The sequence below is a fragment of the Coniosporium apollinis genome, assembly GCF_000281105.1.
Source record: "Coniosporium apollinis CBS 100218 chromosome Unknown supercont1.42, whole genome shotgun sequence".
In the NCBI taxonomy this organism is placed as follows: Eukaryota; Fungi; Ascomycota; class Dothideomycetes; genus Coniosporium; species Coniosporium apollinis.
The window spans coordinates 237,319-254,976 of NW_006913304.1; the positions used below are offsets into that span (position 1 = coordinate 237,319).

Genomic DNA, 17,658 nt, shown 5'->3' on the forward strand with positions numbered 1-17,658 from the left:
CCCCCCACGCTTTCCCGACTTCTGAGCGTCCTTCCGGTACTCATGCCCCTGAGCGCCTCCTGAGACGCCTACCTCGGCGAGTTACGTCCAATGGGAGAGATAGCAGCCCCTGCCTCATCGAAGCCAAGCGGCCTCTTGGTTTTGCTTGGTTGCCGCCTCGAATCCACAACAGGATCGGGTCCTTCGGGGGGCTTCTCAACCTTGGTTCAGCACCTTGCCCTATGTTGTGTCAATGGCAATGGCAAGAGCTCGTGTTAAGCAGTGCCTGAAGACGCATAGTTTGACGGGTACAGCAGAGATGCCCTGCCAGCATCAGGAAGAACGAATCATACAGAGAGCCCGCGGAGCACGCGTCAAGCGCATCGTCAAAGTTTATGGGGTGGCTCCAGACTTCCTTAGCGAGGTGCCTCATCGCCTGCGGGTACCTTGCAGCTCTTGGCTCCTCGATGTCGAAAGCCAAACGTACGAAATTCGGGAGACCCACGGCAGCGTTGCCTCTTACTGCTAGCTTGCTACACCCCCACAGCCTATCCTGCCTCAATGGAGACGCGCCGTCGCCTACGAAGAGCGCCCAACCCTGCCTGTAGCGCATGTGAGGCTCGGAACGCAAATGAAGGCATGAGACGATCCATGGCGCTTCGTCCGAACGCATTCTGGCCAGGAACCAGTAACTTAGCAGCATCAGAGCGCGACTATTCTTTTTTCGCGAACCCCGTGCTGAATCCGTCAGAGCTAGGTGGGGATCCCGTTCATTCTTCCTCTGTCCTGTTCCTCTCTCCTCCTTCCTATCTCTTCCTCTACGCGCTATCAGTTTGACTGTTTGTATACGTCTGTATACGTCCTCTCGCTCACCTGCCGCGTTTTCTGGAAAACTGGGCATCACTCTCGTTTATATCGTGGTCCCACATTTGAACCATCAGAACATCTTTCGGCTCGATACCATACTGAGAGCTTTGCAAACTCATCGGAAATTGTGGAGCATCTTTCCGTCGTACGCAAAGGGATTAACAACAATTCACCCGCAGACCGGAGAGAGTAAGCTGCGTGTCAGATTCGTCTCTGTTGGCGACAACCGGATTCCTTCTGGTGTCTTGACGGCTTCTCTTCCATCCGTCGTGAACCACAATTGCGCGGACTCTTGGCTACCCGTCGCCGTTGCTCCCTTCGAAACTGAGTCGTCTTCTGAAGGACGGCTTACTTGCGGCGCCCGTTGCCGTTTTCTTGAAGAACAAGTGCCACCTGCAAGATGGGCTGGTTCGGCAATCTTGGACTGGCGTGGAAGTACACGTATGCATCGTCGACTCACAGAGCTAGCGGGGACATGAGTGCTGACGATGCGGTTCCTTAGCTTGGTGTTCGGTGTTCTACTTCTCGCTACCTTAATAGCCGGGGCTATCAAAGTAATGTTTGACCGCAGAAAGTAAGTGCGAGCCCGGCCAAGCCTGCAGACCACCGCTGACCACTGAGCAGACTCAAGAAGCACATGAAGTTGTCGGAGATTGAGTCTGCGCACGGCGGCAAGGAAGACCAAGTGCAGCTTAACGGCAGAGAAAAAGATGAAGGGGATTTGTTTGGTGTGAGGGCTATCGAAGCCGGCTTCTTTGGCGGCGTGGCACAGTCTCGACCAACCTCCCTCGCTGGCACGCCCAATAGCTCGAGACCCGGCACTCCCTCGATGAGCTCTCATACGCTTGTTGGCAGCTTTGCATCTCCGAAGGTAGTTGCTTCCACGCCGTCTGCCAGCGTGACGAGTCTCCCGCTAGTCCGGACGCATTCTGGTATCAACCTGGACGCTGCGAGCCCGTCCAAATCCCGAAAAGTCCCTCCCACTATCAGCATTAACGGTGGTGGCCTGCAACCTTCCCATGCACAGATCAATGGGCGCATAAACCACAGCAACACTGTCGACATGAACTTGACTGTCCCACCCTCTCCTGTGCACTCGGAAACCCCTAGGTCTACCTCAACATCACCAGACCCGGATTCGCCTCGATCTCTGTCCCCGCATTCGAATCACTCTGTGGACCTACGTACGAAGGCCTCTGATGCCGCTCGCTACATACAGGTATCCCAATCGAGCTCAACGCTAGAGTACTACGGGCAGCCGGTGCATGCAGTTTCCGTCTCGAAGAACCGCATAGCCGGTACCAGGTCGCAAGAAGCATCCTTCGAAAGTGGGCGAGAAAAGTTCCAGAGCAACAGCCGTTCGGCTTCGCCGGGACCCGGGCAATATGAGCTCCCTACGATGCCGCAAAGAGCTGTCCAAAACGTGTACCCGCGGTCATTGTCGCCGAGTCCAGGCAGGGAGCAAGTGCGGGGGGCGCCAGGTGGGTACTGAAATTTGCTTGGTGCCGAATGTAATTTAATGCCTTAGCTAGTCAGGTAGATGTGGTATCTAACACGGCCTCTAAAAGTTGCCCCTTCTTCCACACGCAGTTCTTCTTCCATAGGACCACCCACACAACAAGCCTCACAAATCTCACACGCCCGTGATCTCAGCACCTCGAGCAGCACGTATAGCGCAGCCAAGACGGGCCGTCCCAGGGAGTCGCACGAGTCCGCCGCGTCCTTCAACTTCTTTACGACTGCGCCAGACGCCAGTTCTAAGAGCGCGACAAACCCACCCTCTCAATCATCGAGGAATGGCAGCCGGAGGCCTAGCGATGCTAGCAGCTCCGTAGGGCCTTCCGTGGCCGGGCGCACCAGCAACGACCGCTTCAGCGACTTCTTCGACGCCTATTACCGCAACTCGCACATCGCGGTGGCATCAAAAGCAGAAGCTCCCAAGCGGCCGCCGCAGCTGAGCGTCATCAGGCAGTCGACGCTTGAGGAAGTGCCGTCGCCTGAGCCTTCTCCGCTGCCTGATGCTATTGATTCTAGCAGGTTTTTGTTGGCGAGGAGCTGAAATTTTTCATCTTGGGCGGCTGGTTCGGGTTCCTGTTGTTTGTGCTCTTGGCAGGCATCGGATGTTTTGACGTTGAGATGGTTGAATGCTTGGGAGGCTTGATAGGATTTTTGAAGCGATTCTATTCTGACGAATTCGCCATTGCCATACACTTTGTAATGCCAAGGGGAATAAACCTCTCCAAGCACCTAGTCTTTCACATCTACCAGCCAACGTCTGCAATTTCACAGCCATGATCTCTAACATGGGCTCATACCACGCGCACGTAGTGTTTACGACAGTACACGGTTACCTGCTTTACATCTTGAAACAAGATCCAAAGCCACTGCGGAGGTGGCGTACGGCTCTGACTTTTAGCTGCCACCCGAGACGTCGTGGCGCAAGAGGCGTGTGGTTTGCAGATGCTCGATGGTTCCTGCATGAACCGAAGCTACCACACACGTCGGGCAGGGAAGAACTTACACTGCAAAATCACTCCTCGCACTATAAAATCACCCCTCACCACCTTCTTCACCACCATTAAAGCAGTCTCTTATAAGCTGTTAAGGTTCAAAATGCTCTAAGATACTCCCTATACCCTATCGCACGTTTAGGCACTTTTTTAGAATCATGCCATACCAACAAATAGTGATTATATACTAAAGTTGATGTTTGCAGTGAAAGTTCTTCCCTGCCCGACGTGCCACAGACAGGTGCCGAGCACGTGCACTCCACGAACCTCCATATCGCGGCCAAAAGTGTCTGCGCGGGCTCTGCAATGGCTTCGTAGAATATGATGCACCGTAGTGCGCCTGCGCTCCGAGCCCATAGGGATGGCTGTGACAGCTTTAAAGACAAGGCTCGCAAGTTGAGTTATCAACTGTAGTGCTGCAGCTTGTCGACGTGGGCCAAGCATGTGAATTTAGCCTCACCGCCTTGGCCCTGGCCCTGAGCGCGATGAACCCAACGAAGACTCGCCTTCATCATCACCACCACCAAGATTAATTCACCCCCCCCACGATATCACCGTTCCTCGCACCGCATCTCACCGACCTCATTCCTTCATTTAGCTGCTTGGCGACTACGAACTCCCATAACCCTGTTGGACCTGAGTTCTACCGGTTACGCTCAGAAGTTCCCTGCCCCATTAGAGAGAATCAATATGCCGATGATGCTCGACGACGACAGACCGGCGTACGACGAGAAGGAAGAGCGCCGCAGAGTCCACCATGATGCAGACATAGTAATAGTAGGCGCGGGGATAATCGGCTGTGCGGCAGCGGTAGCATTCGGCCAGCAGGGGCGAAGCGTTGTATTACTGGAGCGAAGCCTGAAGGAGCCGGACAGGATAGTAGGAGAGTTGCTCCAACCGGGGGGTGTGCGCGCGCTAGAAAGGCTGGGGATAAGAGACTGTCTAGAGGGTATTGATGCGATCAGGGTAGAGGGGTACGAGGTGATATACTACGGCGAGGAGGTCAGGATACCGTATCCCGAGAACGCGGATGGAGTGGAGGATGAAAGGAAAAGGCCGGAGGGGAGGTCCTTCCATCATGGTCGCTTCATCCAGAAGTTGAGAGCCGCTGCGATGCGGACGCCGAATGTCACGGTTGTGGAGAGCACTGTGACGGACACCATCAAGAACGGGTGGACAGGACAGATACTGGGCGTCGAGTGTACGACCCAGGGCGAGAAAGACTATGTAAGCCTGAGTGTACCATCTCGTAGGTATGGACTACCCGCTTACGGGATTTTTGCAGTATTTCGGTGCCCTTACCATCATATGTGATGGCTATGCCTCCAAGTTCCGCAAAGTCCACATCCCACACACGCCCATCGTCCGCTCAAAATTCTTCGGTCTTGAGCTCATAGACGCCGATCTACCCATGCCGAATCACGGTCACGTTATCCTCGGTGACGGTCCACCAGTCCTGCTTTACCAGATCGGCACACATGACACGCGCGCTCTGATCGATGTGCCCGAAGGCCTACCATCAGCTTCAGTTGCTAACGGCGGTGTGAAAGGCCATCTCAAGAACGTGGTCCTTCCTAGCTTACCGAAGTGCGTACAGCCCTCTTTCAAGGAAGCGCTAGAGAGTGGCTCGCTGCGCTCGATGCCGAACTCCTTCCTACCGCCCTCCACGAATCGAACGCCTGGCATGATTATGATCGGAGACGCGATGAACATGCGACATCCACTCACTGGCGGTGGTATGACTGTCGCCTTCAATGATGTGGTGCTACTGTCCGAGCTGCTAAGTCCGGAACGGATACCTAATCTCGAGGACACAAAGGCCATACTCGAAGCCATGCGAAAGTTTCACTGGCAGCGGAAGAAGGGGGCGGCTGTCATAAACATCCTGGCTATGGCGCTATATACCCTCTTCGCTGCTGACGGTGAGTCCCTGCGCTCTCCCAACACCTCCTCCGCACCGTTGCTGACTGACCCATCTCAGATGTGAACCTCCGCGCCCTCCAACTCGGCTGCTTCCGCTACTTCCAGCTTGGCGGCAATTGCATCGATGGCCCTGTCGGCCTGCTGGCAGGCATCATCCGCCAACCCTTCGTCCTCTTCTCCCACTTCTTCGCCGTCGCGCTTTATGCAATCTGGATACGGATATCTCTTGCTTGGAAGAGAAGTCCGCTTTCGGTGCCGCTGGTTATGCTGACCAGTTTGGGCGTCTTCTGGAAGGCTTGTGTGGTAATCTTCCCGTATATTTGGAGTGAGCTGAGAAGTTAGGGCATTATAGAACTTGAGACGGGTTGATAGGGGCGTTGGGTAAGGGAAACCGGGGTTGCACGCTGTAGCGGTTTGTTGTACATATGTAGTTCGTCCATGCCGACTGCTACTCCTGTCTTGGAGATATACTCACCTTTCCTCACAACAGCCTTGGAGTTCACCATCACTCCATAAGTGGGACGCTGCGTGGTTCTATGATCACTACCAGCACCTGTGAAAAGTGTGACAATTATCAGTGGACGCTGGACTGGACACTTGTACGTTTGTTTCGCTTTATCTGTCTGGCTTACAACAGCCAGTTCTCTGCATGAACGTACAATGCGTTGACGTGGTGAAAGACAGCGGCTTATCTGGTATGGCTCTTCGCACACATATACAGCATTAAGGGCCGCCTGCAACCTCTCTAGTAGAACTGTGTTCTTCCACCCTCTTAATTGCAGTCTTATAGCCCAGCCCGTCCACCTTGTTCGTCATCATCAACACTTTCCTTAAACGGTTTTCTCTTGCTTGGTGACTTTGCACCAGGTGGCGGTGACAAACCAAGCCCTCTCCTTCCACCTCGTGTGCCTGTCCTAGGACTAGCCGGACCTGAACGGCCACCTCCAGGGGCCGGAATATCAGCTCCAGGCCCGAACGCCCCTCCACCACCCCAGCCTTTGAAACCCCCGGCCTCGCTTCCGAACCTCGGGCCAGGTCCTGGATCAAGGGGACCACCTATCTCAGCATCATCGTCGTGCCGCGGCTGGTACGTGAAGGTGACGGGGTCGCCGTTGAAGTCTTTCAGCATGCCGGCACCTCCTTGGTTGAACGTGTCCCAGTCCGGCTCCTTCGCACTGCGTCCGAATCGAGCTGCTCCTGCTGCTGCTCGTTGAGGCGGTGGTCTATTCAAACCTCCTCCACGCAGCGCCATGGCTCCGCCTCTGCCGCCTCTGCCGAAGCGAGTTGGACGTGGCATCGGGCCGGCGCCTAGAGCTGGTGGCAGGCCTTGAGCAAACTCTCCTACCTCATCGTCCTCTTCCTCATCCCAAGGAGAAGGCCCGGCAGCCCAGCCTGCGTCACCACCACCACCACCAAAACCTCCTTTGATGCCGCGGCGGGGGTAGGGAGAGCGAATTGGAGGATCTGCAAGTCGCTGCTGTCTCAGGTAATCCTCCATCATCTGTTGCCGCATGTTCATGTCCTGGTTTGTGCGCTCCATCTTCTTCAGCAGCTCCTCAGTTGCAGAGCGAGCTTTCTTCTTCTTCTTATCCTTGCCCGTCTTTTCCCGACCATCGTCCGATTCCTCGTCCTCTATCTTCATGAGACCTTCAAACTCCTCGCCATTCATCGTGCCCATGAACTTGGTGCCCGGTTTCTTGCAGATGCAGCCTTTGCTGCACTTGCGGCACGCGAAGCCGTGCTCGGCGCAGTCATTCTTCCTCTGTCTTGCCTCTTCCTGCCTCCAGTCGCCGTCATAGCGGCCTCGTGGACTCTCATAACCGCCTGCGCCTCCTCTAGAACGACCTCGACGCCATCCGTCTTCCCTGGGACTCTCATAACCGTGAGGACTTCCATGCCTCCACTCTCCACCATGACGGCTGTCATACCCACCACCACCACCTCCTCCTCCTCCTCCTCCTGGGCCACCACCGCCCCTTAATCCCAGGCTGCCCCCACCATACCCACCTCCTTCCCCACAATCAGCGCACCCACAAGGCGGTCCTCCTCCACCCCTCCTACCATACTCACCGGGCGGTATGTATCGCTCCCTCTTCCACCGCTCGTAGTAATCTTCTCCTCTTCGAGGAGGCGGGCCATCACACATGGCACCGCAAGTCGGTATGAGCTGGTCCTTTGGGACGAGAGCGGACCAGTTTTCGCCGACGGGAATGAGGCACGCGTCGCGGCCAGAGATGGAGGGCGGTTGGGTTGAGAGGGGGATGCCCATTCTGGCGGTTGCTTGGAACGGCGTATAAGGTTTATATGGAGTTCAAAGCGGATGGTATGGATCAGATACTCCTATGACTTGAGACTGTGAAAGTTGTGAACTTGTGACGACTGGTGACGCAGAAATGAAGAAGAGGATAGTGTCGAGGACAGAAAGGAGGCTGAGGACATGTTTGACGAGCTTAATGTCGTAGTGATTTCGAGCTCCGGTCACAAGCGCTCAGATGCATGGCTGTGTCACCATGTTTGCCTCGGTCCGTGGCGGTGAGCATGTCCAGTTGTTTGTTTGCTGCCAGATAGTATGCAGCCCAACGTGACCTCACCTCTCCTCTTTAGTATCATAAAGCCGTACCAACAACTCGGGCGGCGCGAGCGAGTCCACTAGTAGCACGGCTTCAGCGGTCGCGGGGAATTCGTGGCTCGAAAGTGAACATTTTTGTCTGCTATTCGTTCGTTGCTCATTACACAGCATACACCGCCATAACCCCGTATCCAGACTTCCATGGCCCATGTACAGCGACAGAAGAGCGCACAACGTAGGAACAAAAGAAAGGTAAGTAGCAACAGAAAGTGTCGCTAGCCAAGAAAAACGGTCGTGGCGGCAGAGACCCGATCATCCAACCACCAGAAATGTGCCAACAAGAAAAGATCAGAACACCATAGACCTGACCTGCTCCCTTCTCATCCCCGTCTGCCTCTGACTCGAATGCCTCGGGCTTTTCTCCATAGGTGGCGGCGGCGGCGCATCCCTCGGCGGCTTGCTCGGGCTCGTCGGCGCAGTCCTGCTGCCAGTTCTGCCCATCGAGGGCCGTCCACCCGCACCCTCCTTCTGCATATGCGTTCCAAGCAGAGCCTTCTCCCTCTTTTCCTTCTCCAGAACGAGATCCGTCCATCCGCCGCTCGCTTTCCTGGCCTCCTTGCCCACCGTCTCGGAAAGTACCTTCATCCAACCTTCCTTGTCAGCGGCATTGTCGGCGTAGAAGTCTATGCATTCGCCGTTGGCGAAACGGATGCGGAAGCCTTCTTCGACGAACATGTAGCCTTCTTCTTCCTCGGCGAAGGCGCTCTTCCTGCGGCCCCCGTTCTTGGTCGAGGCGGATTGCGTCAGCGAGGAACGGTCGTCGATGAGCTTGACGGCTTTGGCGAGGTTGATGGTTGCGCGTGGTTGGCGGGTGCTTTCATGGAAGGCGGTTAGCTTTCCACCTGTTAGTCGGAAGAAGCGGCGGCGCCAGTACTGTTGTTCTCTCGTCAGCGTTTGGTTCGTGGTTGCATAAGGTTTACACCATGTAGGATATGGTGCAGCCTTACCGGACAATCGCCTCCCTGCTGACTCAAGTGACCTTCCCATGTTCGAGCCTTCTGCTCCTCCGCCTCACGAAGCTCGCGCACGCATGCGTTCAAACTCTTTGGCATATCCTCATCCTTCGCGCCCTTAGGCTTGGGCACGTACAGCAGCTGCAGAGTCAGCTTCCCAACGCGGTACGGCGGCTTGCGGACAACACCGCCACGCTTGCTCTTTACGCTATTCACGATAGAATCCTCGACAGCCCACTCGTTGAAGCAGGGGACATCGACCGTGAAAGGTCGGCCAAATGCCTGGTTCTCGTGATTCTTGAGGCAAATATATGCCCGAGCGAACGAACCGTCAGGAGCTACAAGGTCATGCAGGAGATCCCAGGCGGTAGGCTGGACGCTGGCGCGCTTCACTCGCAGTTCTTCCTGCCGCCGCTGCTCGGCCCGGTCGAGCTCTTCTTGCTGCTTGCGCTCGGTCTCCTTACGCTTCTTAGGAGATGAGAGCAGCCGGCTGAAGGCTGACTGTTTCTTGGGGCTTGCGACCTTCGCAGGAGGTGCTGGCATTGGTTCTACCGTCTTTGGAGGTTCTTGAAGCTTGGTTTGAAGGGTGAGCTGGAATTCCAGATCATTGAGGACGACAAGCTCGAATTCTTGTCCGATGGGAGCACTACGGCCAAGCTCGAGCCAGGATGTAGTTACGCAGTGGAGACCGTTGTCAAGGGTGAGCTGGAACCAGGTTCTCTCGGCTACGTCAGGTTAGCATAAGTATGGTGTCGTGTAACGGACCGGTAGACCTACTCTTCGGCAAGGGAAGGTCAAGATCCTTAACACCGACCACTTTGACGAACAATCTCCCTCGTTCGGCGCCTTCATCTTCATCCGGAGTGGTGACCATTCCGTCCTCCGCGACGGTTCCAAGCCCATTGACGTTGCTCTCCTGACCAGGCAAAGGTGGTACTGGGCCGGAAGTTGACTTGCGAGACGTCGAAACCGAGTTCTGTCGAACGCTCTTTCGGCGCGGCTTGCCATTCCAGGGCTCAGTAGTCCACGACTTGGTGCGCTCATGACTTGCCTTGCGAGGGCTGCTGCCGGCCGATCGGGTGCCGCGAAGATCGGGCACCATTGTCTCGCCAGTAGGTGACATTGGTGGGTTCTCATTGCTGAATTGACGGCTGCTTGCTACGACGACCTTGGTATTTTGGCGCATCAGATAGCCTTTCTGTTTCGGTATATAGTTGTTAGTAAACAACTCCTGCTGATGCGTGAATCGCTGGCCGCAAATGTGCTCTGCGCCTGATTGTGTTGCTGCTGGGAACCTCGCGTAAGCAGGAAGAGGAAATATTTCTACCTTTTGTGACTCAATCACGCGTTCGAATTCTCTGTCGAGACCCAAGCCAATATCCTCACCGATACCGGTGTTAGGAATGTCTAACATCATGAAACTTTCGTGTCGCTTCGGCTCCGATTCTGCCTGCAGCTCACTATCGAGCCCGGCGTCTTCCGAGCTGAGGCTCTCAGCTTCTGGTTCTACACTCATCGAAGGTCGCCGAGCGTTACGTTGAGGGATAGGCGGAGGATGCTCGCCGCTGACTTGGCGTCGAGAGGCTGCCATTGCAGCCATGTCCGCTGGAGTAGCCGACGGACGAGTCTTCAGCTTCCCGCCTGGCGCTCTGATGGTTGCTACAGCCTCCGGTATGCTGGGTGAATCGCGCTGTGGCGACTCGACGACTAAGTGGTGAATGACGGAGTCAGGGGTGTCGCATCGCTCGTCCTCCGGGTTGAAACTTTGACCGAGTACGACCGGAAGGGGAAGGTCTTCGAGAGGAGTGATAGGCTGTTCTAAGAAGCTGTGCACGGCGTCTAACTTCGGCGCAGACTCCAACGATGCGGTTGTGGCGGCCTCTGTATCTGGAGCGCTCATGTATGGCTGTAGTTGAAGATTGAAATCATCGTTGTTAAGAAACAGTCCAAACTCAGGCAAGCTCATGTGCTTATGGTCGAACTTATCGAACTTCTCGGTGCGAGTGTCGTCAGACTTGGGCGTTAAGAAGTCCTCAGCTTTCGGGGTAGGCGGACCTTCATCTTCAGTGGTGCTGTTCGACTGCGCCTGCCGCTCCGGTTCTGACTGGGGCGAGTACCGGCTTGTGACGCTACCCTCTCCATCGTCGATTTCCTTGTTTACAACATGGTGTATAACAGAGGACTCTCTAGGGTAATCGTCCATGCGCGACGGTGAGCGCTGTGGTTGATACAGTTCTGGAACTGAGTAGATGTCGATCTCGTTACCGCTTTCGCCTTCCTCCTTGATTGGTATATCTGGCACGACTTCATCAAAATTTGACGATGCTTCGCGAGAGGGTATCGGTACATCTGGATCGAGATCGCCGTAGCTCTGTTCTGGCTCTGGTTCTGGGCTTGAGCGTGCCGAGTGGAAGTCAAAGTCGATATCGTCGAAATTTCGGCTCTTTACCTTCCGCAAGATAGATTCTCTCGAAATGCGGGGGATCTTGATCTCTTGGAGCATGGAGTCGTCAACTTCGGCCACAGAATGTTCAGCTTCCGGCTCATCCGTTACGTCAGCAACCCCAGTCGCCGGTAGAGGTGCGGTATGCTCTTCTTCTGCAGAATGCTGAGGCAGATCCTGGAGGCCCATCAATCTCAGACGATCTTCCAGGGACATAGATGCGTCGCGCATTCCCAAAATCTCAGCTTTGGAGGTGGCCGCAGCGCGCGGCGGCGAGGGTAAAGATCGCTGAGCACTGCTAACTCGTTCCGCAGCTGCGGAGAGCCCAGCGCTAGACTCACGACGCCCACGTGTATCGGAATTGCCTGGCAACGGTGGTAGAGGACGCGAGGAACCATCAGAGTTGGTAGAGTTTGACCGATACATATCAGGGCGTTTCTGATTTGGGGTCGCCGTAGGCATTGGGCTGCTTTCTCGGCCATCGAACGGGTCCTCGAAAGTATCAGCCAAAGAGGTGTTCGCATTGTCAGGGCTCATGTGTCGCCAGTCCTCCGGTAGGACAACTGGTGTCTTGTCTGTGTCCTCCAAAGAAGCATCAAAGCTGTCATCTCTGTCCATTGATGACCCTCGCCCGAAGCTCTCATCCTCGTCTGTATATTCAGAGTCGTAGCTGCCTTCGCGTGAGCCAGAGGCAACGGAGGACGGATCCGGGGTGACCATCTCGTACTCGTTGATCTGGGGAGGTGCAGCATCGAAGGTAACACTCTTCGCATGTCGACGTAGAGGGCGTGGTGTCGATGCCTTGAACTCTGAATCATCTTCAGACCAGATGCCGGATTCTGGTTCGAAGTGATTGAATCGGCCGTTGGTGGAGAGGGAAGACTTAGTGGGAGATCCTAGCGGGTTTGCCGAAGGGCTAGTAGCTGATGCTTGCTCTATTGCCTTCGCCTCTGTCTTGCTAGGGCTAAAAGATGCCATCTTGCTTTGGCTCTCCCCTCGTCGGTGGCCTCCGAAAGGTTTTGCAGGGCTGCGGAGTGCGTCAACGCCCCGTCCCCCAAATGCGCTGCCCTGTACTTGGGTACTGAGGGGCCGTCCTGCGGCAAGCGGCCTTTCAATCACCTGGACGGAAGTCGGGTCGTATTCGTTCTTTTGTTCTCGCGCAAACATTGCGCTATTCTTGACACGTGACGCCTTCTTCAAGTTCTCAATGGAAGACCGCCTGTGCGGGGAAGGCGAAAATTCACGGTCAAAAGAGTTCTCAGAATCGAACCGGCTGGGCGAGTTGGGATCTCGACCCTGCCAGAACAGTCGCGGTGACTTGTTGAAAGGAGAAGTGTCGAATGGGGATGAGTCTCGGTTCAGGACCATGTTCTGGAAATCATGTTAGCGGCAGCCCTAGACATGCTCGGAATGCGTTTCGTGAGCGGTTACCCTGGTCGCCTGGCTGTAGCTAGGAGAGTTCCTTCTCCGTTCGGTCGAGGTGATCTCGGATAACGGCCGTTGCGCGCTGCTGCCGTTTGACTTTACGGGCGATGAAGCTGGTGTTGATTTGTTTATGCGCAGCGGCTGCACCTGCGAGCACAATATCCCTCAGTATTCTACGGGTGCGCGCACCATCAGAGCACTATGCGCAGACATACCGATTCCGAGGACATCATGTCCGTTTAACAATGGCAATTGTAAGCCAACGTGGCAAGACGGAGCGAGACGCAAGGAATGTGTAGGCAAGAATGCGGCGGGACTCCTTCAAGGAGCGGCGGGGGAAAGCGAGGGCAGATGCGCGTTACAGATGTCTGTTTGCGCGAAGGTACGAAGCGTATGCCAGCAGCGCTCAGAAGGAAAGATGGGTGTGTGTGTGTGAGATAGTGTGTCGCAGCGAGGCATTGGTGGAGAGGGGATGTATTTCTGCAGTGCTTCGAAACACGCTCGAGGCCATCGCCAAGTAAAAGAACGGGCGCTAACGTTGCGAGGAGCAACGACGCCGGGACAGAAAAGACGAAAGACGAAAGACGAAAAGTGCCATGCCACGCATCATTCAACGAGCATTACGCTCGTGCCATCTCCCACCACCGCTCTATCCGTCTATCCGTCTATCTGTCTATTCCAGACATCCTGTGAGAACACGGGGAACCAGGCATCAATTTGCCTGTCGTGGTATGTTGAAAACCTCTTGGGTCGATGGATTTTGTGAGGCAAGACTGTAGTTTTGGGGTCCATCGTTAATGGTCCCCGCGTCGCCGCAAATCCACTAGCCACATGTCCCGCTCATCCTTGCCAGAACTCCTAACTTTCTGGATACCGTACCTACCGTAGTACCTTGGGTAGGAAAAAGTCCACCCACCGTCGCAACAGCTATACACCCCCAGCTTAGTCACCATCGAGTCAAGGCATCTACCTGAAGAGACATCAAACCAGAGGACCCCATCCGTGCCCATCCTCCTCAACGCCATCATAACCGTCTTACCAGATCATGATCCGCGCCTCCGCCGTTTGTCCTTTCTGCGAAATCAGGTCTACACTATCGGTACCGTTTCGCGGAACACGTCTTTCGTCACCATGGCAGCAGTCGCGAGGAATGGCCCAGCTGCAGAAGCGAAAGCCTGCCCGGATGGAGTTGTCACCGCGCGTTGCCCAAGCTCCACCCAGAACCACCCCAAGCGGCGGCCCCGTCAAGAGGAGGACTGCTAGTCCTTTTGGAGCCATGAATCGGACCAAGGTGCCAGCGCGTTTGGAGCCGAACAAGGGGTCAGAAGCAGAAGCGCGACGGTCTCCACGTGGAAAGGACAAGACGAAGCCGAAAGAGAAGCGAGAAGGATTCCACGCATTGAAGATGCAGCGGGCGCTGGCCCCCATAGGATATGGTCACAGAAGTGCGGTCAAGAGCAAGATACAACACCTGGACAGCTTCGAGCAGTTTCCACTGCTAGACCTTGTGAAGGAGTCGATCGCCTCTCAGGCATTCCCTGGGTTGGAGGACGTTGCGCCCACACCTGTTCAAAGGCTGGCTTTGCCCGCATTGCTCGGAGCTGACCATAAGGATGGCCGTGCAAAGTCTCCACCTGTTTCTTCACAAATGGAACAGTTCTTGCTGGCTGCAGAGACCGGATCGGGAAAGACCTTGGCCTATCTCCTACCGGTCATTGATGCGATAAAGCGAGCCGAGATGATGGAAGCCAACGCAGAGGCACAAGAGAAAGCTCAGAAGAAGGCCACTGAGGAATTGCGTAAGAACGAGAGTGACATATTCGGGCTGGAGCCGCCGCCAATGATCGGGCCGCATCCTACAGCTGGGCGACCACGCGCCATCATTCTTGTGCCGACTGCAGAACTGGTAGACCAGGTTGCCTCGCTTGCTAAAGCCTTCTCTCACACTGTGAAATACCGGGCCGCGCCCATCTCAGCCGCATACACTGGAAAGGTCATCCGCAATCGGCTCTTCTCTCCGGGTGGCATCGACATGCTCGTCAGCACGCCCCACCTCCTCGCCAGCATTGCCGAGAGCGAACCCAACGTTCTCAGTCGAGTATCACACCTCGTCATCGACGAAGCCGACTCTCTACTTGACCGCTCGTTCTCGCCTCTAACCTCTGCTATCATCGACAAATCCACACCTTCGCTGCGCCAGCTCATCATGTGCTCTGCCACCATCCCACGGAGCCTGGACTCCTACCTCCGGAAGCGCTTCCCAGATATCAAGAGGCTCGTAACCCCTAACCTTCACGCCATCCCTCGCCGGGTACAGCTCGGGGTTGTGGAAGTAGAGAAAGACCCCTACCGCGGTAACAAGGACCTCGCATGTGCGGAAACCATCTGGACTATTGGCAAGTCAGCGGAAGAGCATGGGGGATCCGAAGACGGCTCCGCTAAAGAGAAGGCCGACACGAAGCACATCATCGTCTTCGTCAACGAGCGCGAAAAGGCGGCCGAAGTGGCCCAGTACCTTGCCTCCAAGGGCATCGACGCCGAAGCACTGAGCAGGGACACGGCTTCGCTCCGACAATCACCAACGCTCGCGGCCTTCACGGGTACCGCGCACGAAAGCAACGCCGCGAGCTCTGCGACGTCGGCTACAATTGTGGCGGACCGCACCCTTCGTGGAGCGCCTCCGAGGCGAACGCTACCAAACACAAAGGTGCTTGTCACTACGGATCTGGGATCAAGAGGTATTGACACGCTTGCCGTAAGGCATGTTATACTGTACGATGTTCCGCACACCACTATTGACTTTATCCACCGGCTCGGCCGCACGGGACGTATGGGCAGGAGGGGAAGGGGTATCGTTCTTGTTGGGAAGAACGATAGAAAAGACATTGTAAAGGAAGTAAGAGAGGGCATGTTCAAGGGGCAGGCGCTGATATAGGTGGTTGAACTGTGCTCTGCTGTATAACGCCAAAGCCGTGTGGCTTCTTGTACAACATGTACAACTGTAATGTAGAACACCAAGATGAGCCCAGATGATCTGCCACTGAAACGGATCAATTGTAAGAAAGAGCTACATACGTTTTTGACTGCCCGGGGCTTGGGCGACTTGACAGTGAGCTTAGAACGGGGTAGGAGATTATGTAGATCAAACAACCGCTCTGTTATCGATCTAGGCGTAACTCTTGGACAGTATGCTCACACTCTCGGACTTTGTCTCTATTCAAAGGTCAACCACGATGGCTTAATGACTTCCATCACCAAGCATGACATGAAGATTTGCAGTACAACCCCGGAGGATTGTCGGAAGTGATCGCGTCGGCCCTGTGCCTGTCGGGTAGGGGCCGTGGACGCCGGCTAGGCGGGTCATCGCGCGCGATTCCAAACCCGCGGATGCCCCAGAGCTCACCAGCACCCGCAACCACCCCCCGCATTACATTACGCCAGTCCGCAGCTCCATACTGCAACCTACCATGGCCGACACGCTCCAGATCATGCGGGGCCTTGGTGCTACCGAGGTCTCCACCGATTTAAGCAGCCAGACATACCCTCTAACAACTTCGACTGAGACGTCTCAAAGGCTATACGGCAATCGCAACGAGATAGACACCACTGGATACAGTTGTAGACTCCGCAGCAGCCATGACCGCCCTCCAACGACAGCTAGACTCAGGCGCCGTGCCTAACCACATATCCAATGTCTGTCCCGAAGGCACCAAGATGTATCTCCTCGAAGTCGGCTGGCTTGAGTGCGATGAAGGCTTCGTGACTCGAGGCGGCAACACGAGCTTGAAGAGCACCGAGGACAAGACTTTCGTCAACAAGCGTCGCGAGCTGCCCATGTACTGCGTGTTGATCGACCACCCTCACGAAGGAGTCATCTTATGGGAGACTGGCTGCGGGAAAGACTATCCGGAGGTATGGGGAGCTCAGGTCGCGGACGTCTTTGCACGTGTGCGATACGAGCCCAAGCACGAGCTTAAGGCGGCTGTTGAAGCTACGGGCCACAAGCTTGAAGATGTGAAGAAGATGTATGTGTGTTATTTGGCCCCAAAAACCAACACGGTGCTGACAGAGCGTCATCCAGTATTCTTGGCCACATGCACTTGGACCATGCCGGTGGGCTTGACATGTTTCTAGACCGGAAAGACGTCGAGATCTGGGTACACGACAAGGAACTCCGCTCGGCGTTCTGGTCCGTTGCGACTGGCGCAGATGTGGGGGTATACTTGGAACACTATATGAAGCTGAGCCTGTGCGCGCCCTAAAGCCGGCATGGGTATAAAGACGTATCTGACGTGCCGAGCAGAAACTGGAAAACATTCGATGAGCGGACAATGGACTTCTGCCAGGGCATCACCCTGCATCATCTTCCAGGACACACAGACGGTGCGACCCGTATGCTCCTCGCTCGGCCATGGACGTCATCGCTGACATAGACTCAGGGCTCGTCGGCATGCAAATCAACCTGCGCGACAGTGGCACCTACCTCTTCATCAGCGACCACTGCCACGTGATTGAGAATGTGAGCGCACTAGCTTTCCTTGCGGAGGTTTGGAAATACTGGCTAACAGATGGTATCTGACAGTGGCGCGACGGTGTGCCTCAAGGTTGGCTTGCCAGAGATCATCCGGCATGGTTCCAGAGTACTCAGCGACTCAAGCGCCTGGAAAAGACGACACGGGGACGCGTGATACCTGGACACGACAAGGAGACTTTCCTTCAGCTGCAGAGCGAGGGCACGGGTTCTGAATGCATGTTCACCTAACGGTCGACACTTTGTACATAGTAGAACTGCTCCACTGGCTCTCAGCAGGCACCTTAGCTTCGTTCGCACTCCAACACAAATCTGAGTGCATAGTATAAGCCAGTTGAGCGCAACCATGATGGACTGCGCGGGCCAGCGAGAAGCCGTGAAGCCGTGAAGCCGAGGGG

General features: G+C 55.4%; 6 protein-coding genes across 6 annotated transcripts; 4 read left to right on the plus strand and 2 right to left on the minus strand.

The window, feature by feature from the left end:
* Positions 1-1,246: 1,246 nt before the first annotated feature.
* On the plus strand, positions 1,247-2,905 carry W97_07638 (uncharacterized protein; the record flags this gene model as incomplete). The annotated part of the gene is made up of 4 exons (XM_007785507.1): positions 1,247-1,287; positions 1,349-1,420; positions 1,471-2,327; positions 2,415-2,905. 4 exons carry the CDS (start codon positions 1,247-1,249, stop codon positions 2,903-2,905), a joined length of 1,461 nt encoding a protein of 486 aa, XP_007783697.1.
* Positions 2,906-4,046: 1,141 nt separating this feature from the next.
* Positions 4,047-5,621, plus strand: W97_07639 (uncharacterized protein; the record flags this gene model as incomplete). The annotated part of the gene is made up of 3 exons (XM_007785508.1): positions 4,047-4,583; positions 4,642-5,278; positions 5,338-5,621. The coding sequence occupies 3 exons, from the start codon at positions 4,047-4,049 to the stop codon at positions 5,619-5,621; spliced, it is 1,458 nt and encodes a 485-aa protein (XP_007783698.1).
* A 442-nt stretch (positions 5,622-6,063) lies between these two features.
* On the minus strand, positions 6,064-7,548 carry W97_07640 (uncharacterized protein; the record flags this gene model as incomplete). The annotated part of the gene is made up of 2 exons (XM_007785509.1): positions 6,064-7,289; positions 7,350-7,548. 2 exons carry the CDS (start codon positions 7,546-7,548, stop codon positions 6,064-6,066), a joined length of 1,425 nt encoding a protein of 474 aa, XP_007783699.1.
* Positions 7,549-8,196: 648 nt separating this feature from the next.
* W97_07641 (uncharacterized protein) lies at positions 8,197-12,959 on the minus strand (the record flags this gene model as incomplete). The annotated part of the gene is made up of 7 exons (XM_007785510.1): positions 8,197-8,781; positions 8,856-9,586; positions 9,639-10,059; positions 10,189-10,990; positions 11,072-12,675; positions 12,736-12,876; positions 12,945-12,959. The coding sequence occupies 7 exons, from the start codon at positions 12,957-12,959 to the stop codon at positions 8,197-8,199; spliced, it is 4,299 nt and encodes a 1,432-aa protein (XP_007783700.1).
* A 920-nt stretch (positions 12,960-13,879) lies between these two features.
* Positions 13,880-15,664, plus strand: W97_07642 (uncharacterized protein; the record flags this gene model as incomplete). Its single annotated transcript, XM_007785511.1, has 1 exon — positions 13,880-15,664. One exon carries the CDS (start codon positions 13,880-13,882, stop codon positions 15,662-15,664), a length of 1,785 nt encoding a protein of 594 aa, XP_007783701.1.
* Positions 15,665-16,365: 701 nt separating this feature from the next.
* Positions 16,366-17,491, plus strand: W97_07643 (uncharacterized protein; the record flags this gene model as incomplete). Its single annotated transcript, XM_007785512.1, has 5 exons — positions 16,366-16,754; positions 16,811-16,978; positions 17,033-17,112; positions 17,169-17,248; positions 17,312-17,491. The coding sequence occupies 5 exons, from the start codon at positions 16,366-16,368 to the stop codon at positions 17,489-17,491; spliced, it is 897 nt and encodes a 298-aa protein (XP_007783702.1).
* Between the last annotated feature and the right edge of the window lie 167 nt (positions 17,492-17,658).